This window comes from Coenobita brevimanus, chromosome 65, assembly GCF_032717465.1.
Source record: "Coenobita brevimanus isolate Jiangsu-jjx chromosome 65, ASM3271746v2, whole genome shotgun sequence".
Lineage (NCBI taxonomy): Eukaryota > Metazoa > Arthropoda > Malacostraca > Decapoda > Coenobitidae > Coenobita > Coenobita brevimanus.
This window is the reverse complement of record NC_137018.1, coordinates 26,631,402-26,655,029: the sequence shown is the minus strand read 5'-3', so window position 1 is coordinate 26,655,029 and position 23,628 is coordinate 26,631,402. Positions and strand designations below refer to the sequence as shown.

Here is a 23,628-nt window from a genome sequence, read left to right as displayed (position 1 = left end):
GCGCATACACACACACAATCGCCCACATTTGTATTCCAACTTTCAACTTTACCCACACAATCCTTGACCCAACTGATCCATACTGTCTTATGCTCTTCTTCCATCTTTTACTCACAACTATACATACTCCTTCCTTTGCCCTCTCATTCTCACCTACTCCTGCACATATACCCCATCCATACTCCCATTCTCTCACATTTTCTCCTCTCCATTTTGTTTCAGTTATTCCACATACATCCACTTTCGCATCCTCAAGCACCTGGACAATCTCTCTCTCTTTCACCTCATCATTCGCTCCCCTTACATTCCAGGTTCCAATAACCATGTCCTTTGTCCGGTCCTGGGTCGTCATCGTTTGGTCAGTCTTTGTCCGAGGCATATTGTTTGTTTTTTTAGTTAGTTGTTTTCCGGGGAGGGGCACTAACCCTCCGCCAACCCTTTTAGTCGCCTTTTACGACAAGCAGGGATACTGGGGGAGTATTCTTGAAAAAAAAAAAACTACCCCCAGGGGGTATTGTTATTATTATTATTGTTATTATTATTATTGTTCGACAGGTACAAGCTGAGGGAAACGTCTTATTGCCTGTCTGTGGGTCAGCGTGTGGTGGGAGACGTAACAGCCAACTCCACCAACACCACCACAGCTACCACAACCACCACCATCTGGAGACAGTGTGGCGGCAAGGGTGACCTCTGGCTCAACGAGTGTGTCACCTTACCACCCTCACCATTCCCATACCAGGTCAGTTCAGGTTAAGTTTAGAAATAAAAATAATTTCAATATCTCTGCTCTTCCCCATTAGTCAGCTCCTGCCAGATGGTGTAAAGAGATTACTAAAGCTGGACAAGGATGGCAAAGAAGAAGGTTGCCCTCTCCCACCAAACCTTTCAATCGAAACTGATAGGAAAAAGGAAAGAGGAACATTATGCAATAAACAAGAAGTGTTATTTAAAGAAGCATAGGAAGGTTGGAAAAGGAAACATATTCTACGCGGCAGAACCTAGAATAAATAAGGAGTGTAATTTTGTCCTGAGTGTGTTATTTACTGGGACGAGTCATATGGCCAACTCTTTCAGGTGATGTGGCTGCTCCGCATATCCCTGAAACTTTCAATCGACACCCATCAACAACATTGCTGAGTAACTTATTCCCTTCATCAGCAACTCTAGTTCCAAACAAGTGCTACCCACCAGCCATACTATTGACGTTGAGTTCGTTTGTATGTATGTATGTATGTGACAAAACACCGAACCCTGACGATTGTTTTGAACGAACCTGCGCACTAAAGCAATGAGGGATTCAGTGGCTGGCATACCGAGAGTGATCTGGCTTGAAATCCTCGGAAGGTCTTCTGGTCGCCACCTATAACGATTTCATTGAATGAATTATGGGTGGCAGTGTGCGTATAGATTAACCAGTCGATATGTGTGTGTGTGTGTGTGTGTGAGAGAGAGAGAGAGAGAGGGAGAGAGAGAGAGAGAGAGAGAGAGAGAGCAAACTGATGTCCTTCGAGGGTGTATTTTGTCCACTTTTGTGGATCTACCATGGTCACACCCCAGCGGGGCAAGTGCCTTCGCGAACGCTGTGAGTGAAAACGTCTGGTTTCTTACTAAAGCTAAACTGACTACTTTGAAACCATTTGTGAGCGTTCTACCCTGTCTGCCAATTGTAGTACTTTACAGACATCTTCTGCATCTCCCTCTTTCATCCATGTAACCCCCGCATGGCTGATTCTTTGTAAGGCAGTTAACCTCCCTTAGGTCACTGTTTCATAACCACTGTACTCGTAAACTGTAGCGCATATGAGGCTTGCAGCGTGACCCATTTAAACCTTCATTGTGCCTCATATAGGGTCTGCAGCGTGGCAAGGGTTAAACACCAGTTAAAATCCACCTAACTCTACACCGAATTTGTTCGAAAACGCCTTTTTTTTTTCTTGTGAAAGATTCCGTATACCCTCTATCATTTTTCCCGTTCTTCTTTATAGTCGTAAATTTTCGAATGAATGTATATCCATTTTTAGAGAACGGACACCAAAACTGCATTACTTAATCCAAGTGTTGCTTGGCCAAAGTATGATAAGATAAGACAGTAAGTTGTACCATGACTCCTGTTGTAAAGCACAGTTTTAAAAATAAAAACTACGACCCTATTCGCCATAGCTCTTGAACAAATACACTATTGTCTTGGCTTTGGGCCATTGCTTAACACTGAATTTATGTCCGTCTCACACTAATCGTCACCATCACCAACAACAACATCCTAACCCTCTTTACTACTTAAGGATGGACTGAGGTAGGATACAGAAACAAGAAAACAAAAAGTATAAAAATGGGAAAACTATCCACAACATGCTCAGTGATGTGGGCCACACAGTCATCCACAAATCATTCAGCCCGCCAGCAGCCTGATTCCGTTTCAACCGTCGATTTGATGTCTAGGTTCCTATTTCAGTCCTATGTACGAACAATAATGAGGCAAAGAGATCCTGATAACAGATCTCATGGTTGGCTTGGGATTTGAACCTAGGGCCTCTAGGTTGCTGGCCCAATATCTTACCTGATTACGTAGCCACTGACGCCATCGAAATTCCTCACACACTTCACTGATGATTTAGAGGGTTGGCGTCAGTGGGTGAGCTTTATGGTGTTTTGTTTTGACTGATGTAGGTGTATGCCAGAACTTGTGTTATTGCCCATTGTTTTCCAGCAAACATGAGCCAACTTTGTCGACGGTTTCTGAATGCCAGTTTGACGCTTGTTTTTCATGACAGTCCCTCCTGACGTCATAGGAGCAAGACAGATTTCATCATCATTATCATCATCATCATCACCACCTGATTTCCCTTCAATAAATGGTGCGGACAGGGTTCAGAAACAAGAAAAGGAAAGCAGAAAATTTGAAGAACTGTCTGGATAATACAGTGTCTCAGAGAAATAGGCCAGACATCTTTTTTATCACTCGTTATCATCATCAACACTACCACGTATTCCAGAAATAAATATGGTGGTTAAGAGTCCAGAGAGGAAGGTGAACTATAAGCAAAATTAGCAGTGAAAATAACTACATCCATCCATCCATCCATCATCATCATGATCACCACACTATTTTCCACTAATAAATGAGGTGGGAATCATCCAGAGATATAAAATAAGAGGCACAAATAGGGGAGTGGCATGTGTAATGGATCATACCTCCTTTCACTCATCATCATCATCAGAAGTCCTTTGAATATGTAATGAGGTGGGTACGGTCCAGAAATAGCAAACATTAGGCAGAGAGAGAGAGAGAGAGAGAGAGACTGATAGATATACATACATACATACCCGTACACATGGTTATAGATATTCTGTATTTGGGAGAGGCATCTACAGAGTGCCTAGTGTAATTGGGCACAACAGACATTCATGCATCATTTAAGCCTTCAAAATACCTGCTACACCCAAAAGAAAAAATATATATATATGCAAGCTGTGTGTGTGTGTGTGTGTGTGTGTGTGTGTGTGTGTGTGTGTGTGTGTGTGTGTGTGTGTGAATATTTTAAATCCTCGAAAACTTATATGCAAAAATCATTCACATAACTTTTTGCCGTTTCTTTTCATTATATTTTTAGTTGTGCTTCGCTAGTCACGCAAGTCTCGAAAATTCTGATCCACATAATGTTTTTGTCGTTTTGCTTTTAATCGCTTCTTCATGTCGTCAGGCTTCTCTTAACCAAGCGCCATCTGCATTTGCTGCTTTTGCTGTGCTTGAAGTTATGATTTTCTTTTTAAATGCTCGTCACCACCCTCTCAAACCTTCGACGTTCACGCAATCAAAACCTTAGACGTGTTGGTTTTGTGGACCGTGTGTGTGTTTTTTTAGTTAATCAAACCTTTTACTTTCTCGCAAATAAACACTTCGCGCGCGCACACACACACACACACACACACACACACACACACACACACACACACACACACACACACACAGTAGTTTTGGTTGTGTTCTTAATTTCTTTTTTTTTTTTTTTTTTTTTTTTTTTTTAGCCGCTTCACTTGTAACTCAAACTCCTTGTTTTTCTCCAAGCAGGTAACATCCAGACACACTGTTCTTGTTGCTTTTATGCCCTTCACTGCCCACTCCCATCTTCCAGTTACCCACAGACAAAGCCCACCCATAGGTACATTTTTCACCTTGTCTCTGGACCCTACCGCACACCTTCTTGAATGGGAATGATGATGATGATGATTTTTTAAAATGCGCTTCACTACTCACTCAGACCTTCAGATTTCCTACAAACACCACGCATATTTTTTTTTTATTTTTTAAGATGTGCTGCACCACTTGCCTGAACCTTAAAATTTCTCATAGGTAAGAACCTTGCAGTATTCTATTTTCATTTTCTTGTGTGTGTGTGTGTGTGTGTGTGTGTGTGTGTGTGTGTGTGTGTGTGTGTGTGTGTGTGTGTGTGTGTATTAATTGCTGCACTACTGCACGGGACGGCCCTGCAGGGGTTGTTTCTTGCCTGTTGTTGATGGGGATGCTCGACTGGCCACAACGGTGTCACGCAGCAACACCCACAGCTAACAACAACATCCTCCCACATTTCAGGTCGTGGTGGGTGCTGCCGGGGGTGGGTCGGGTGGTGTGGATAGTCACCGTGAGGAGGAGGTTGTGTGGCTGGATGACCTCACCTTCTCCCCGTCAGTGGGCTGTGACCCTGACCTCCACCTCGACCCTGACCTTAACCGCGACCCAGACAGCCTCAACCTTGACCCCAGCCTCACCTTCGACCTCAACCCTGGTCTCAAGCTCGACCCCGCTATAGACTTCGACCTCAATTTCGACCTTAGACTCGACCTAGACCTAAAATTAGATCCTGGTTTGCCTCGTGAGCGTAAGCGTGACCGCAGCGAGGCCGTGTGGCAGTGCCGGCCGCTGGGCTCGTTGTGTGGACTGACTCAGCCGTGGGGGGCATCTGCTCATTGGCTCTACGTGCAGGTGGAACGCCCAGGTGAGAGAGAGAGAGAGAGAGAGAGAGAGAGAGAGAGAGAGAGAGACGTCTACTCATTGGCATTACGAGCAGGTGAAGTGCCCACATGAGTAAAGGTGCAAGTAATAAGACAAAGGAGGCCTTTGATAGCAGCACCCACCCCTTCAGTTTTGTTAGGGAAAAGAAATCTTCATTATGGGGGGAGGGGCGATCCCTGGTTCCAGCCACGGTAAACTCGTCTGAATGAGGGACTACCTCTGCAAAAATTCATGTCCCTAGGTTAAAAGTCACGGTTTTACCTCCACGGGCCACCCCCCCTCTTGGATGGTAGCCCTCGGGAGTCCCACTTTACCTAAAACGTGGCCTGGCTAAACATCTACCAGTATGCAAAATTTCGTGTTCCTAGGTTAAAAACTATGGCCGTGCCCACTGACTTTGCTCGGACCCCTCAGGGACCGTCCGCCTTAGCAGGTGGCCCACCGGGGTACCTCCCTGCCAAAGAATTGGTCTCGGTGAAGTCTGCCCACTGTAAAAAATTTCATGTTCCTTGGGAAAAGAATGTGGCTGTGAATAATGGCTTTGGCTGGGACCCCTGGGAGCCGCCCCTCCCTCCCCTCCGTGGGGGGGTGGACCTCAGGGATCTCACTCCGCCTAAAACGTGGCCAAAGTGAACGTCTACCAACATGCAAATTTTTTGTTTCTACTTTAAAAACTATGACCGTGTTTAATGACTTTGGCCAGGACCACCAGGGGTCACTCCCCTCCAGTGGGGCCAGCCCTCAGGAGTCCCACCTTTCTAATTACCTGGTCCAAGTGAAGCACTACTGTTGTGCATAAATTCGTGATCCTAGATGGAAAAGACATACGGCCGTGCTTAACAGCTGTGTCCGGTACCCCCGTGGGGGAGGAGATGGCTTTGGAGGATCCCACCTTGCCTGAAAGCTTGGACGGTTGGAGGTCTACCACTGAGCAAAGTTTAGTTTTCCTTACATTCCCCCCATAAGCCCAAGAGACCATTTTGTACAGTAACTCTGACACAGGGACAGACACTGTTAGGTACCACCACTGTGGGTCCAGCAGAAAGAGAGAGAGAGAGAGAGAGAGAGAGAGAGAGGAATCAGGGGAGAGAGACAAGCAGTGAAATACCGGTCAAACAAGTGGTGCCAGGCACAACAAATCTCGCCCGACAGCAGTTATTTTATTACCCGTCCCTGCCCCGGAGGGGCTTGGGGGCGGGTATTGTTTTCATTCGGTTTGTCTGTTTGTTTGTTTGTCTGTCTGTGTCTGTTGACAACTTTACGCAAAAACTACTGGCGCAATTTTGACTAAAATCTCAGGGCTATGACCTTCTGATCACCTGATTAAGTTTTGGGCCAAATTGGGCTAAGGCTCAGGCTGTAGGGCCAAGAAATGTATAAAAACGAGGACGGGTAACAATCGTTTTTTCCGCAATAATTCCTTTAAAATTCGTCTTATCGACATTAAACCCAAACCTCAAGGTGCATCTTTCAAATCTGCATACTATAACATGCCTCATTACATCGGGGGGGGGGGGTCACCTCCCCAGTTAGCGGTAGGAGGGTCAATGTCAGGTGGATGTGGCTTAAAATTTCGAATGTGCATAAAATAATCAATTTTCAGCCAATTTACTCCAAGTATGATATGTGACATCTTTGACTAGATATCCTGTTGTGTTTATACATCAGTACTAAAATGACTGCCGGGGATGGGTTTGCTGTGCCTTGGCACCGCTTCATGTTTTTAACCGTTCTCAAGTTATAGCCCTCTGAAAATCCGTGATGTTGCTTCTGACCTTTCAAGGTCTTTCAAGGTCAAAGGTCATGGTACCAAATGAAAGCCCATATGAGACTTCCTATATCTTGATAATAGTAAATATATCTTCAGCCAGTTTCGAGTTATAGCCCACTGAATATCCGTGACCTTGAGTTTGACCGATCAAGGTCACTTAAGGTCAAAGGTCGTGGTACCAACTAAAAGCCCATATGGGACTTCCTATATGTTGTTAATAGTACATGTCTCTCTATCTTCAAAGAGTTTCGAGTTGTAGCTCCCTGCATAACCGTGACCTTGAGTTTGACTTTTCAAGGTCACTTAAGGTCAAAGGTCATGGTACCAATTAAAAGCCCATACGGGACTTCCTATGTGTTGATAACAGAAAAATATCTATTTGCAACCAGTTTCGAGCAATAGCCCCCTGAATATCCGTGACCATGAGTTTGACCTTTCAGGGTCACTCAAGGTCAAAGGTCTTGGTGCCAAATGAAAGCCCATATAGGAGTTCAGGTATAATGATAATAGTAAATTTCTCTATCTTCAGCCGGTTTCAAGTTATAGCCCTCTGAAAATGCGTGACCTTCATTTTGACCTTTCAGGGTCGCTCAGTTACCTCCAAAACTTAATCACTTTCTTTTGGGACCAGTGCCCACATATCCTGAAAGTTTCATGTCATTTCATCTAACCGTTTTTCCGTAACGTTCCTGATAAACAAAGAAATAAACTCGACCAAAAACAATACTTCGTCGGACTCCGTCCGGGCAAGGTAAAAAGTGAACGACGGTGACAGAGAAATAGTGGGAGATAGTGAAATAGACAATGATATAGAAACAGTTAAACAGAAATGGTGAAAGAGTCAGTACGAGTGAAATAGGCATTGAAATAATATGAGAGAGACTGAGGGAGATAGAAATATAGTGAGGTAAATAGTGAGGGATATCTATATTGTAATGATCCGATTTATGTATAGTTGCTGGTTTGTTACCGTAACACAGCAAAAGCAGCGCAAGAGCAAGAGCAAGGTACCTTTAAAATGCTCTAACTTGAAGAATAAAACAATTTCCAAGCCAATCAGGCCACCGCTTCCAGAGTTACGACTCCTTTCTGGCCTTTTGCTTAGAGTGGAGGGGATGGATTCGGCCTTGGTCTGGTGTTGAAATTACCAGCATGACACAAGAGAGAAGAGTGACGTGTTTCTTGTATTATCGCTCTCTCCCCTCTCCTTCCTCCCTCCTTACACTCCTAAAATTGTGTAGTATAATGGTATAGTGTAATGTATATTACAATGATCCGATTTCTGTACGTTTGTTGGTTTGTTGTTTGACATAGAGCTTAGGCCGCCGAAGGCGGCCTTTAAGCCAATAGTTTTAAATGTAAAGTTTTGGATAGTGATTGTTTCTAGTGTTTTTTTTTTTTTTTTTTTTTTTTTTTTTGTCCGACTCTGGGCAAAGGCTTCAGGGCCTATATCTCGGGGGCAGTAGCCTATCCCAAGGCCCAGTAGTCCTCCTACATCTCCACATGTCACCACTTCGGCGCTAACACCCACCGTCCACATTGAATACATGCTAGGGCTGTCTCATACAGGACTGGTGTATTGGTATTAGCGGGGGTATTTTTACGACATGTCGGCGGGTCATCTGGTAGATCAGGAAAGTCTGCTTTTAATGAAATTCAAATCCTTAACTGTTCCCAGATAGGAAAGACTAGGTGGGTGTATGAGTGAGAAGTAGAGGGTGAGGGTGTGAGGGAGATCGAGGATGAGATGGAGGGATGGGGTGTGGAGGCATATGAAGTTGATGAGAGTTGAAGGGAAGGCAGCCTGAGGGAAGAAAACAGGGGGACATAGAGGCGATTTGTTCATGGCCACCCCCTCCGATTCTAGTGGATGTTTATAATGATCTATTATTAATGGTGATTGTTTCTAAGGAAGATTGTTTCAAATTTTGGTTTTAACGGAGTCTTTTTAACACTAACTGAATATACCGGTAAATGTTTCTAATGGCAAAGTGTTAATACAATGGTAACTTTTCTATTAGAGATTGTAGTTAAAATAAACTACATCTAACTCTGACTGTTTCTAATAGTGTTTTAATGGAGACTATCTAATGGCGCCTGTTTCTAATGGTTCATGCCCTTAGACGCGCCACTATCACCCTTGCATCACCACCGCCAATTGCACTCTCACTGCAATGTGTTGCCCTCAGTAATGAAAACAATATTGTACGTAAAATTACCTGCCTCCACCACAACTACCAGCACCACCACCACAACTACCAGCACCACCACCACAACTTTAATTACCTCCGTTTCAAAAATTACAAAATGAAGACAATATATCTTATAGATCATCATTCCCTCACGTCACTTCACCACATCCAAGACTGCCACAGCAACCATTACTACCTAAACTACCACAGCTACCATAACTACCAGAACTACCACAGCTACCACAACTGCCACAGGTACCACAACTGCCACAACTACCACCGGAACAGCAATATTCAGTACCTTTCAAAATCACATAATTACACTCATTCTCAGCTCTAAAAATGTCGTATCATTCTATTTTTGCGCAAACAGTTATCACAGTTTCCAGCAGTCACGGCCAGCACATCACCATCGTTAAGTCTGACCAACACTTTCCTCATCTTTACAATATTCAGTCACCACTACAGCCAAAACAGCCACCACAACTGCCACGGTCACAAATACATGCCCATAGCTCTGTTAGTCTTTTACCTTTCCCTCCGTGACAGCCACAACTACATTTATCATAACCACCACACTAACCACAGCCACAACTATCCCAGCTACCACAACTACTACCACAACCAATATTGCGGCCAGTCATCAACCACAACTACAGCGTACCAGTGATTCTCTTAGTCTTACCATCCTGCCTCTACCACAGCCACGACCATCACCACCACCACAACTACCGCACAACCACAAATCATTCTCTTGCCTCTATGATATCCACGACCACCACCACGGCTTCCACAGTGATAACCGCAACTACAGTCACAGTTCCAATAACTTTCTTAAAACCTAAACTAAGGTAATCTATTAATCTTTACCGTCTCGTCTCCATGACAGCCACGACCACCACCACTACCACCACAACTACCACAAACACCACCATGACGACTAAACCCACCAGCAGCGTGAGTGGACAGTACCTCCAGTGTGACGATGGTACGATAGTGCAGGAGACGTGGGTTTGTGACGGCATCCCGGACTGCCCTGACCTCTCTGACGAAAAGGAGTGTGGTGAGTTGCAAGGAGCCTTTGTATGTGTGTTGCTATACATGTACTGGTAGGTCTGTCTGATTGTCTATCCCTCTGTACGTCCATTTGGGTACCGTCAGTGTGCGTGTATCTTTTTGACTATATTTCTGTCTATCCATTTGTCTATTTTTTTTGTATCTGTCTAGCGGGCTTTCTGTCTGTCTGTCGTCTGAGGGGAAGTTTTAAGTACGGTGCAGAGAAAGTTTTATGTGGAGTGCAAAGATTTTATCGAAAGAACACGGTACTGTATGGCTGGGTGTGGGAAGGTAGGAAGATGAGTGATTGAAGTAAAGGTGGAGTTAGTCGGGGATGCATGATGGCCCCACGGCTGTCCAGTCTCTTCATGGATCCACCAGAGAGGGAGATACATGTAAGGAAGCTGGGGAGAGGGCAAATTGGCGGCATGCAAAGAGAGAGAGACAGGGGAAGGCTGAGAAACAAACCAGTTGTTGTTTGCAATTGATACAGTATCGATCGCGGGCTCGGGAGATAAAGTTTCAGAATTTGTTGGCTGAGTTTGAAAGAGTTTGAACGAGGAGGAAATTGAGGGCGGTGGTGAGGAAAAGTAAGCCTAGATGGGAAAGACTAGGAGGGTGCATGAGTGAGAAGTAGAGGGTGAGGGTGTGAGGGAGATCGAGGATGAGATGGAGGGATGGGGTGTAGAGGCATATGAAATTGATTAGAGTTCAAGGGAAGGCAGCCTGATGGAAGAAAACAGGGGGACATAGAGGCGATTTGTTCATGGCCACCCCCTCCGATATTAAGGAGTCTTGCTATAGATAGATATATAGATAGATACCAGTGTTTTAGATACCTGAAAACAGACATGGCAGTGGAGGGAACGCAGGTACCTTAAATAAACGAGGAGACATAAGTATGAGGAATACTGAGGAATATGGAAGACTGAGGAACGTTAGTAAGTGTCTAAGTGTCTGCTCAGGCAACTTGGCTATGTTTAGAGGACAGTGGTGCCAACTCTACCGTACTGATGCAAAGCGAAGACCCTAAATGCCTAAATCCAAAAAAAAGGATGGCATTGTGGGAAATCAAATAAGGTCATCATGTGCGGTGAGATGGTTGAATAGGGGCATCGTACTGAAGGGGTCGACTTGTTCTCATGGAATAAAAACAGGATTAGTAGAACAGGAACCAATCGGTCCCCTGCAGTTATCCTTGGTTCATGTGTGTTCGTGTTCCCTGGTGTTAGTTACGTGAGATTTGATTTATTTAAGCGAGGAAATATTCATGGGCATATACACTCGGTTATTTATCAGTCAACTTGGGCCAGTTTTATGGCTCAAGTTATAATGGTAGTGTTGCTGAGCACGCCAGCCACCAGACTCGGGGATATTTATATGACTGATGCTTTTAAAACTTCACCACCCACTCTTACCCTCCTCCTCCCACCCACACCCACCCACGTCTTAAAACTACACGTCTTCCACCCTCTCGCCTCACCATCACACGCAAACCCACATCCACTTCTGAAACTACACTTTCGTCCGCCCACTCCCCCTCCACCTACTCACCCACTTCTTCAATTACGTCCATATCCACTCACACCCACTTCTTACAATACATCCCTACACCCAGCCACACTTATCTACCATAGTATACTGTGAACACAGGTTTATCAGGGATCTGTTACCTCCTCTGTTTTTCATGATTCTTGAATTAGTCGAGGGATTTTGGTCAAGCCTCAATTATCGTGGGATTTGATGCATCCAGATGATTTGTTACTGATTGCTGATAAAAAGGAAGGTACTATGGAGAGAATTTGCTAAGCGGAGGGAGGGTATGCAAAGTAGGTATTTAAGAGTGAATGTAAGATAGACGGTTATGGCTGGTGGGGTGGACATAGGCTCATTGGTGTAGTGGACAGTGGGACACGCCCACTGCCCACTACACTGCAGCATGGTTGGTGCCTGTGAAGGGAGCATGTGTGGTACCTGTGAAGAGAGGCCACGTAAGAGATGTAGGGGGTTGAATGGCATACTGCGAGGTGTAAATAACCATACGTGTGTCATATGCAAGGAAGAATATGTGGTGCGGCCAAGGCCAGAAGAGACAGGCGTAGAGGATGGGACTCTTAGGTGTAAAGACTTTGGAGATGTTTAAGGCAGGAAGTGACGCGAAAACACTATCTGCAAGAGTAAGAACGTGGCTGGAAGTTTAGATACTGCCCTAACGGATAACGAAGGGATTTTCTCTACTTATGGAAAAGAAGGTTTATTCTCTCTCTCTCTCTCTCTCCCTCTCTCTCTCCCTCTGTGTGTGTGTGTGTGTGTGTGTGTGTGTGTGTGTGTGTGTGTGTGTAGATAGTTGTGTGGAGGAGAAACCTGGACAGTAAAGAAGAAGGATTTTGGCGAAAATGATCGAAATGAAGAGGTGGATGTACAGTATCACAAGGAGGAGATTTCAGAGAACGTTTAGGCATTGAGTGCTGTGTCTGTGTCTGTATCCTGTGTGTTTCTGTATCTGCGTCTCATTTTTATAAGGATATGTTTCTGTATCTGCGTCTCTTTTTTATAAGTTGTTGAATGCTGTGAAGAGTATGTACGATGGTGCGAAGGCTGCAGTGTGTGTGGATGGTGAACTATGTGAATTTTTCTCTTTGGAGGTTGGGTTGAAACAGGGATGTGTCATGTCTCCATGGATGGGGTAACAAAAGAGGTTCAAGGTTGGGTAGTGGATGTTGGAGTGGCCCTGGTGAGAGAGGATAGTGTTTGGAAACTCCCTTTACTGTTGTTTGCAGATGATACTGTGTTGTTGAGTGAAGACAAAGGGGAGCTACAAGGCTTGGTGGATGAGTTTGGGAGTGTGTGCAAGAAACGGAATCTAAAGGTGAATGTAGGGAAGAGTAAAGTGATGATCTTTGAGAGAGGTGAAGTCAGTGAATGTACAGCGAGGTTGGATGGTGAGGAATTGGAAAATGTGAGTACGTTTAAGTACTTGGGTAGTGTGATGAGTAAGGATGGAGGTTTGGAGGGTGAAGTGCTTGAAAGGGTACAGCAGGGAAGAAAGGTTGCTGGTTCTTTGAAAGCAGTGATAAGAAACAGGGAATTGAGCATGGAAGTGAAAAAGTTACTACATGACAGTATTGTGATACCAACTCTAACGTATGGAAGTGAAGCTTGGACGTTGTTGGAGGGACACAAGTCAAGAGTGAGAGCAGTGGAAATGAGTTATTTAAGAGGAGCCTGTGGAGTCACATAGAGAGACAGGCTGACGAATGAGGATATAAAGGAGCGTTGTGGTGTGGATGTGGATGTGATAGGAAGTATTATGAGGAACACACTGAGGTAGTTTGGCCATGTGGAGAGGATGGAGGGTGAAAGACTGACGAAAAAGAGTGTATGTGAGTGAGGTGGAGGGGGGAAGAGGGAGGGGGAGGCCGAGGATGAGATGGAGGGATGGGGTGAAGAGGTATATGAGAGAGGGATGTGTGAGTTGGGAGCAGGGCAGTGAAGTGGCGGGGGACAGGACGACGTGGAGGCGATTTGTTTGTGGCCACCCCAAACGGGATTGAGGCGTCTGGCAATATATAGATAGATAGTGTGTGTTCAGCATTTTTGTGTATATTATGTATCTTTCAGTATTTTAATGTGTCTGTATTTGTGTCCATATCTGTGCCTGTGTCTCTGTTTTGTATTTGTATGAGTATTCTTTCCCTGGGTCTGTATTGGTGTCTGTGTCTATATTTGTCTGTATATCTATGTATTTACCTCCACCAACGAAGTTGGAGGAGGTTATGTATTTACCTATGATTGTTTGTTTGTCCACACAATATCTCCAAAAGTTCTCAGTTAATTTCGATGAAATTTTGTGGAACGGTAGGGCATGGATTAAGAGAGAATTGATTAAATATTTGGGTGGATCCGGATCTAGATGAAGATCCTATGTATCCCGCACAATATCTCCAAATCTCTCAATGAATTTCAGTAAAATATTGTGGAAGTGTGGGCCATGGGGTAAGGAACAATTGATTAAATTTGGGGGCGGATCCGGATCCTTTGTATTTCACGCAATATTAAGGATCCGGATCCGAATCTTTTTTAATGGCAATGACACTGGAGGAGGTATGCGGTCTCTGAATGCTTTCTAGTATATATCTGTGTCTGTATTCTGTTTGCGTGTCTGTATCACTGTGTGTATTCTTTATCTATGGTGGTATTTTGTATCGGTGTATGTATTTTGCTCACGGAATGTATGTTTATGTTTCATTACCCTTCATCTGTATCTGTTTGTGTCTGCACTATATTTATATGTGTCCTACTCAGGGCATAGGCTTCACAGCCTGTTCTCAAGGCCCAGTAGTCCTCTTCCATGTCATACACCTCCACATGTCACCATTTTGGCGCTAACACTCACCGTCCCTAATCCCTACTGAATACATGCTAGGGCTGTCTCATACATGGTTGGTGTACTGGTATTAGCAGAAGTATTTTTACGACATGTGGGCGGTTATTCTGGTAGATCAGTAAAGTCTGCTTTATGAAATTCAAATCCTTAAATTGTTCCCTGTCCCAGCCGGGATTCGAACCTTGGACCATTAGGACTGCGAGCCACCTCTCTACTGATTCAACCGTCGTCTGTCGTTATATTCTGTATCTCTGTGTGTGCCTGTATACTGTGTCCGTGTCTGTGTCTGGCGTCAGGGTAATTTTGTATCTATCATCCATCTGTGCTTGTATTTTGTGTGTGTGTGTGTGTGTGTGTGTGTGTGTGTGCATTCTGTATTGGTCTGTATCCTGTATCTGGGTCTGTATCAGTCATTATGAAGTTCACTGCAGGACCAGACAAACCTCGCTGGGAGAGTGATAGCTAACATCTCCCCTTCCTCATGCTAGACAGGTATAAATGTGTAAGGGATATCCGTAGTGAAAGTAGTACAGGTGCAAGTGTAATAATTGATGTATTGTCTTGAGTATTGACGCATTATTCAGGACAACAGATGATTTTGTACAACTCAGAGTAACCGTATGAACCCTCTCAATTCGATGATGTCTTTTATTTTGGTGCTTGATGGTATTTGACGATTTTGTTGAGTCTAGTAACGTCCCCTAGTAGTGAAGGACTTACTGAAGACTATATCAGATTCGTGCAGTGCGATTTTCCTCTCTGGTATTCGTTTACAGCTAGCTGGAATAAAGGAAACGCTTTGGTCGACTGCGTGGCCTGTTTTGTGACATGAAACCGTCAAACGAAGGGTTAAAATTGGATATGGGAGCAGAGGAATGGGCAGGATGGACTGATTTTGTGGTGGGCTGTGGGGCAACACGTTGTACCGTGTGAAGTGGGTGTGTGTTGCAGGATGAGTGATTTGAATGCAACGGTGTAATTCAAAATATCCTCAAGGATAAAAATTTCAGGGAGGTAAATGATAGTAATAATGATGATGATGATGATCACCATCATCATCATCATCATCCAATCCTACGTTGCCCCATGAGGAGCGTAGGAGCCCGGGGCTAGGCAGTTGGTCCTTACATTTAAGATGAGAGTGACCAGCCTCACTCATCACTGAGTGGCATTACGTGAGCAATAAACCCCAACCACCCCTTGGATATAAACCTTCACCGGCTCAATCCGATTGGAGCACAATAATTACCCACTAAACCACCAGGTGCCAAAATTTGGTTATATGGTTACCACCCAGCGTAGTAAATAGTTTCCTGGTGTACAGGAAACCATTTGGCTTGTCACTCAGTGTAGAGTCACCCATAGGCAGAAGGAAGAGGAAAGAATAAAGGAATGAAAGACAGAAGAGGGAGTGTAAAGTCACCCGTAGGCAGAAGGACGAGGAAAGAATGAAGGAAAGAAAGTTAGAAGAAGATGGAAGGAAAGAAGGATGGAGGAGAGGACAGGGCAGACACCCGAGAGCAGCACTACATTGAGTGAGTGGATGGTGAGCGCCCCCACCTACCACAATAATAATAATAATAATAATAATAATAATAATAATAATAATAATGATGATGATGATAATAATGATAAATGTGGTAGGTGGGGGCGGTCACCATCCACTCACTCGATGTAGTGCTGCTCACGGGTGTCTGCTCTTTCCTCTCCTCCATCCTTCGTTCCTTCTATCCTCATCTGTCTTTCTTTCCTTCACTCTTTCCTTGTCCTTCTGCCTACGGGTGACTTTACACTCCCTCTTCTGTCTTTCTTTCCTTCATTCTTTCCTCTTCCTTCAGCCTGTGGGTGACTCTACACTGAGTGACAAGCCAAATGGATTCCTGTACACCAGGAAACCATTTACTACGCTGGGTGGTAACCATATAACCAAATTTTGGCGCCTGGTGATTTAGTGAGTAATTACGGCGCTCCAATCGGATCGAGCCGGTGAAGGTTTATATCCAAGGAGTGGTTGGGGTTGATTGCTCATGTAATGGCACTCAGGGATGAGTGAGGCTGGTCACTCTCATCTTAAATGTCAGGACCAACTTGCCTAGCCCGGGGCTCTTACGCCCCTCATGGGGCAATGTAGGATTGGATGATGATGATGATGATGATGATGATGATGATAATAATAATAATAATAATAATAATAATAATAATAATAATAATAATAATGATAATAATAATATAATAATAATAATAATAATAATAATAATAGTAATTGATAATAATAATAATAATAATAATAATAATAATAATAATAAGCATGAGAGTCAAAGAAGTGTGTGGGATAAGCGGGCATTGTGGCGGTAGCAGCAGAGGGACCTGAGAGCATGTCTTGTGAAAATGGGAGTTGTAGATTTAATAACACACATTTGTGGTCTTGGAGGGCCTGAGTGCAGTTACTGGTGCTGACAGGGAAGGCATCGAAGAATGGTTAGATCTCCATTGCTCTGGAATCAGAAACTGCTATGTTCTTATCTTCTACGAGTAGATCGTTGATTTCAGCGACTAATGACTCAGTATTCTAGTGTCGGAGAGATTACCAAGGACACTGACCACATACTTGTAAGTCCTTGGTGAAGGATCCTTCAGAACTGAAAGGATTCTGCAGAGTTCTTTGCTATGAACCACAACCTTGTTGTTGCTACTATAAATCTACAAATCAAAACTGAAAGAATCCGAAAGTGTCATTTTAAAACGGTTTCATCTTGAGAAAGGAAGGGATGAGCAGTGTGCTCGTGAACACGCAGTGGCAGTCTCAAATTGGTTTTAGATGTTCATTGCTGCTGAAGACCCTGTTATACGAAAATACACTTTTAAGTTTGCTACTTTGTCAGTTCCTGAGTGTGTCAAGAGAGCCCAAGATCAAGGAGTTGGTTTTTCTCCCCAGGAACTCAGGCTACAGTTGATTAAAATCGTGCTGCCAAACTGGCTTGGAATCGGGAGCATTATAGACTTGGACTTGTCTCGTGGGAAAAAAGTTTCACTGAAGAAGTGCAAAGAAAGGTGTGTTAGGGAAATTGCTGATGAGGCTGAGGGACGTTTTCATGTAAATGATCTTGGATCTGCTTATCGATCCCTGAAGAAGCTCCATTCCAGACCTGCCCTCAGGTGAACTCTGTTCAGACAGTAATGGACGACTCGTGTCAGGGGTGGGTGACTGTAGGGCAGCAGTATATGGCAGAATCCCTCAGTGGAGAATTTCTCTTAGCTGGTGCAACCACTAGCTGATATTCCACCAGTCGACGAAGCTGTGCCTTTCCTAGATAAATCAGGGAGACATCGATTGGAGTGAAAAGTAGTAAATCAGCTGGTGTTTGCGACATTCCTGCGGAACTAGTTAAATTTTCTTTTTATTATTTTTCTATGCAAGGAAGAAGGAACCAAAGGCCAGGAGCCCGCAAACCGTTCCTTCCAAGAAAAAAACAAAAAGAGATCCAAATTCAAGATCCGTTCATTTCGAGATGCCTGGAGACACTGCGTTTGAAAGACTGTAGATCATAGGAAGCAGGAAATACAGACAGAGGGAGACAGTTCCAAAGTTGACCTGTTGCATAAATGAAGGACTGAGAGTAACGGTTAACTCCTGCATTAGAGAGTTGGACAGAAAGGGAATGAGAGTTTGTTGCTAGACGGGTGCTGCGCGCCCGTCGTAGATGTGGAAGGATGCAAGCAAACAGTTCAGAGGAGCAGTGACCATTGATGCAGAGACAGAAAAGAGAAAAGGATGCAACAGTGCGGCGATGAGACAGAAGTTGAAGGCAGCCATTAAGAGGAGAGTTAATGAGACAAAAAGCCTTTGACTCAAACCCTATTGAGAAGAGCTGTATGTTGGGAGCCTCCCCACACGTGAGAGTTTTACTCTACACAGGGGCGAATAAAACCCGTGCATAAAGTCAGCAACTGTGCAGGGGTAAAGCAGGTTCGGAGTCGGCTTAGCACATCTAATCTCTTGGAAGCAGTTAAAGTTGGGGCGATGTCATGATCTGGGGATTACATGCAGTCACAGAGGTCGTTTGGCTGACTGTTATCGTTTCACCTGACTGAACTTGGTGTTTGGTCTTCCCTACCTGGAAATGGAAAGATCAGTGTGATTACAGTAACTAGCGTTGTTTTAGTGTTCAGTGTGTCAAGCAAGATTCAGGCTCAAGGCCTTTTGCTAAAGTTTCAGAGGCCTAAGCAGTCCTTTTTCATGCCAAAGAAGTCGACAGTTGACCGGATCCTAACATTATGAGTCCTCGTGGGACACCGTCGTGAGTTTCGGCAAGCACTGATTTCAGCCTATGTCAATGTCAAGAGGTTTGACTTAGTCGATCTTAGAGCACTGTGAGATCTCATATTACTCCACTGGACCCCTGCATTGATTATTTGGCTGATAGCTAGCTTGTATTCAAACAATGAGAGTGCCGTCAAGTATGGGGGGAGGGGAGGAGATTATCCGACTTCTTCCAGTAAGTTCTGGAATGAGACATGGATGGTTCCTTGCTCCTTCACTTTCAACGCGTGCGTGTATTGGGTGCTGAATCGGGCTGTGAGTCGGAGTCACTGTGGAACATCATTTAACAGTTTTAAGGTTACTGACCTTCGCTTTTCTGATGTTGCAGTTATTCATCCACTCACTGGAAACACTCCTGGGTGCTCTTGAGGCATTTAACAAGAACGCAAAACCACTGGAACCCCAAGACAAAGGTCCAGGTTGATGATGGCCTGTTGGCTGATGCAAAACAATCAGTTCAAGCATTTGGCATTATAGTGAGGACATAGAAGTCTTGGCAGACTCGTTTCTCTTGGTAGTGTGATCCATAACAACTGTAGGTCAGATGAATCTCATGTTGTACCGGTCTAGGTACAGTGTTATAAATTAACTCAGCTGGATTATTTTGCGTTGGCTATATTTGTGTAGTGGGACGAAAATCTGCTTGTGCTCCCAGTCTTACTTCATAACACAGAGACAAGAACACAACCAGTACGTTGGAGCCTGAACTAACTCCTTTGGTGACAGGTGCCTTCGCAGGGTGATGGAGTATCATTGGTACGGTCGGGCACGGAACGAGCTATTACTCCATAAGAGTGACTCGAGGTCTGTTACCCACATAACACGTAGACGCCAATCCAGTTCATATGGGCAAGTGGGGTGTTTCCCTGAGGGTGCTCTTGACCACAGAGTGATATCTAAAACAGTCAGCGCAGAATGGGAGAGACCAAGGGGAAGGCTGCAAAACTCATGGCTGAAGCAAGTCCATCGTTCCTGTCGAGGGATACACACTTAAGAATGTAAGAATGACTGTCCGGACGCTTGCACGGAGGAACCCAGTGGGTAATAGTGGAGGGTAAATGTGGCTATTCACCCCTCGGCGTTCGTCCCAAGTGGATGAGGATTAATGGTTCGAGTGCACTGAAGGTTTGTTTCAAAGTTTTCTTCAGCAACAACAACAACAAAACAAGCTCCCGTTGCCCTCAATTATCTGGCCTTTCGCGACACAGGTAATAATGTTATTATAGTAATAATGCTGTGAACACAACCCCGGTATTACGTCCTTCATATTTTAGTCATGTAATCACAAGACGATTTAATTTTGCTTTGGACAAACGTTTCGAACTGGAGGGGTAATATAAGGCTTTCATGAACCCCTTCACGACAAGAGTTTTCCCTATGTTGCAGTCCTTCTGCCTACGGGTGACTTTACACTCCCTCTTCTGTCTTTCTTTCCTTCATTCTTTCCTCTTCCTTCTGCCTGTGGGTGACTCTACACTGAGTGACAAGCCAAATGGTTTCCTGTACACCAGGAAACCATTTACTACGCTGGGTGGTAACCATATAACCAAATTTTGGCGCCTGGTGGTTTAGTGGGTAATTACGGCGCTCCAATCGGATTGAGCCAGTGAAGGTTTCTATCCAAGGAGTAGTTGGGGTTTATTGCTCACGTAATGCCACTCAGGGATGAATGAGGCTGGTCACTTTCATCTTAAATATCAGGACCAACTTGCCTAGCCCCGGGCTTCTACGCTTCTCGTGGGGCAACGTAGGATTGGATGATGATTGATGATAAATGAATGGAGGCCGATGTCTGAACTGTGCTTCAGACTGACATCAGGCCATCTTGCTCAATCGAGAGGGAAATCCAAGAATGCTGCACAATACAATTACCGGCAGGTTTGAACCCGTGACCCCGTTGTCTGAGAGCCGACATCCCGCAGTCCGCCACGCTGCCACTCACAGCCGCACTCCCTCATTCCCGAACCATGACGTGCCCTTAACGAGCCGCCTTGGGGTATTAGACACGGAGACATTGTAATTAGCACTGAGGATGATAACTCACTCTCCGCTGAATTAGGTCGTCTGGCTTAAGGTGGAGTATAATAACCAGAGTTCCACCGGCCATGACAGGATTGATGGACAGTACTAATAGTGTATGTGTATGTATGTATGGATGGATGGATTTATGTGTGTGTGTGTGTGTGTGTGTGTGTGTGTTTAGGAGGTTCTCTGCAGCACTCCCTCCTCTTCTCTTCCCTCCCTTGTAGCACCATGCGAGGAGTTTACCTCATCACTACAACTCTCTCTCTCTCTCTTTCTCTCTCTCTCTCTCTCTCTCTCTGCACATAAAAACGGCGTGATAATGATTAAATTTGCTCCATTTCTTTTGTTTTATATTCCTTTTGACATCAAGTAAAGGGTTATTTGTATGAGTATTTTAAATTCCCCACTTCTTCGCAAATTTTGTCCCTTCTCAGTACTCAGCAGGGTGGTCCAGAAATAGCGCATCGCGAGAAACTCCTCTGGTGGGATCTTATGTATTGCAGGGAACTCTCAGTCTGCTGGTGTGGGCGTGGGTGTGGCAGTGGGAGGGGGAAATGAGTAAATGGTGACTTAGCCGTTGCCCCAACACACGAAGAAAGATAAGGGTTATATGTGTACCACCTTGTCCTTGTATTTCTGCTGCCGACATATACACTTCTCTTTGAATGATTGAATTTTTATTTTATTTCACTCTTTCTAGCGTCATATAAACAGATTTTCATATTATCTGTTTAAATTCCACACCTTCTCTGTGCATGTTATTCCATTTGACGCCACGAACAAAAACTTTCTGTGATTTGTGAATTTCTGCTGCTGCTTTTTGTCATTAATTTCACCACATTTTGGTATATATTAATTTACGGATCGTATTCATGTTTCATTGTACGTTTACTTATATTTCATAACATTACCATTCTTGTGGAAATTACACAATACTCTTTGCTTTAACTTTGGCTGGAAGCACTGTCTCCTGATCTTAACACTAGAATATGATGCGAGTCACGAAGGAGCACAATGGAATGAAAATACAGCCCTAGCATTTTTTTTTTTCTACCAGGTAAAGATGAAAGAATTATAGTGTCAGTGTTGATCAGCTAATGTTTCATAACCACTACTTGCACATTATATAGCTATTTTATTATGATTATCTATTCATCAGTCCGTTTACTGTCTCGGAGATAACCTATCCCGCTGGTTCTCAAACTGGGATCCACGGCCTCCAAGGGGGCCACGGCAGGATTTGAGGAGCCATGGCGGGCTAGTGTAAGTTGTCAGTCAATGTGTCTCTCTGAAATCGCACTTTTTTTTTTTTTGTTCGACTTCGGGCAAAGGCTTCAGGGCCTATTTCTAGGGGGCAGTGGCCTATCCCAAGGCCTAGTAGTTCTCCTACACCTCCACATGTCACCACTTTGGTGCTAACACCCGCTGTCCATATTGAATACATGCTGGGGCTGTCTGATACAAGACTGGTGTACTTGTATTAGCGGGGGTACTTTTGCGACATGTCGGCGGGTCTTCTGGTCAATCGGGAGAGTCTGCTTTTATGAAATTCAGATCCTTAAACTGTTCCCTGCCCTAGCCAGGATTCGAACCTGGGTCCATTAGGACTGCATGCCGCCAGTCCTCTTGCCATTTTCCACAACGTATTTATGTGAATCTGGTTTCTTCACCCTTCTACACATCCTAAGTAAAAGCCGAAACCGGCTGGATGTCGACCCAGGTATGAGATGTGCGTTGTCAGTGACAGCCTCGAATCAGTCGACTGACTAAAAGCAAGAGCCTTCCATCTCACTGACTTGTAACAAAACAACCATTCTGATTGATAGATGTAAGCGTTAAAATAAATGGAGAGCACCAAAACAGTTTTTTCATCATTATTTGTGAGGAGCTTGAGAGAAAACTAAAAGGAGGCCACGAGAATGTTAACATCCCCACCAGCGGGGAATGAAGTGAAACAGTTTGAGAAGCACTGACCTAACCCCTCCCCCACCCCTGCATAACCTCACCCACTGCCCCTCCCCCTGGCTACCTGCATTACTTGTACTTAACTTCACTCCCTCTCATTGATTTTACTTAGCCCCTCCCCTTACCTAACCCCTACCCTACCTAACCCCTACCCTAGCTAACCTCTACCCTACCTAACCCTTGCCCCTACTTAACCCTTGACCCTACCTAACCCTTCCCCTACCTAACCCTTCCCCTACCTATCCCCTTCCCAACCTAATCCCCTTCCCTACCTAACCTCTGCTACCCTATCAAACCTTTTGTTTTTGACTAACCTCTTTCTTTGCTAGACACTTACCCCTTCCTAACCTCTCCCTCTGCCTAAACCCTCCCCCTACCTAGCTTCCTCATCTGTCTAACCCTTTCCCCTGCCTATCCCCTCCCCCTCCCTAACCTCACCCTTTGCTTCATCCTTCTCACTACCTAACTTCCCCTGTTACCCAATCCTTCCCCCCACTTAATCCCTCCCCAACCTTACCTCTGTCTCCCCTAACCCGTGCCTGTGTCCGCCCCTGGCCTACCTAACCAGCCGTGCCTCGCCTGCAGAGTGCGTGGAGGGCGGCGGAGGGAAGGGCGTGGTGTGCGGGGGGGCCAAGGAACCTACTCCCCCACACGACTCCGGTCTGTGTGGCAGAGACGCCTTCCTGTGTCCATCAGGTAGGTATGACTTATGGTGATGATGATGGTGATGATAATACTAATTAGTAGTAGTAGAAGTAGTAGTAGTAGTAATAGTTGTAGTAGTAGTAGATTAACGATAATAATAATAATAATGATAATAATAATAATAATAATAATAATAGTACTAATAACACTAATAATAATAATAATAAATAATAAAAATAATAATAATAATAA

General features: G+C 44.5%; 1 protein-coding gene across 1 annotated transcript in view; it reads left to right on the top strand.

Annotated features, from left to right (window-relative positions):
* Positions 1-23,628, top strand: part of LOC145404953 (uncharacterized) — a 608,364-nt gene that overhangs the window by 431,856 nt on the left and 152,880 nt on the right. Inside the window, exons 20-25 of the mRNA XM_080276459.1 lie at positions 556-742; positions 4,595-4,984; positions 5,429-5,643; positions 9,934-10,060; positions 19,070-19,160; positions 23,317-23,427. Of these exons, the coding sequence (XP_080132585.1) occupies positions 556-742; positions 4,595-4,984; positions 5,429-5,643; positions 9,934-10,060; positions 19,070-19,160; positions 23,317-23,427 (1,121 nt within the window). The remainder of the gene's footprint in view (positions 1-555; positions 743-4,594; positions 4,985-5,428; positions 5,644-9,933; positions 10,061-19,069; positions 19,161-23,316; positions 23,428-23,628) is intronic.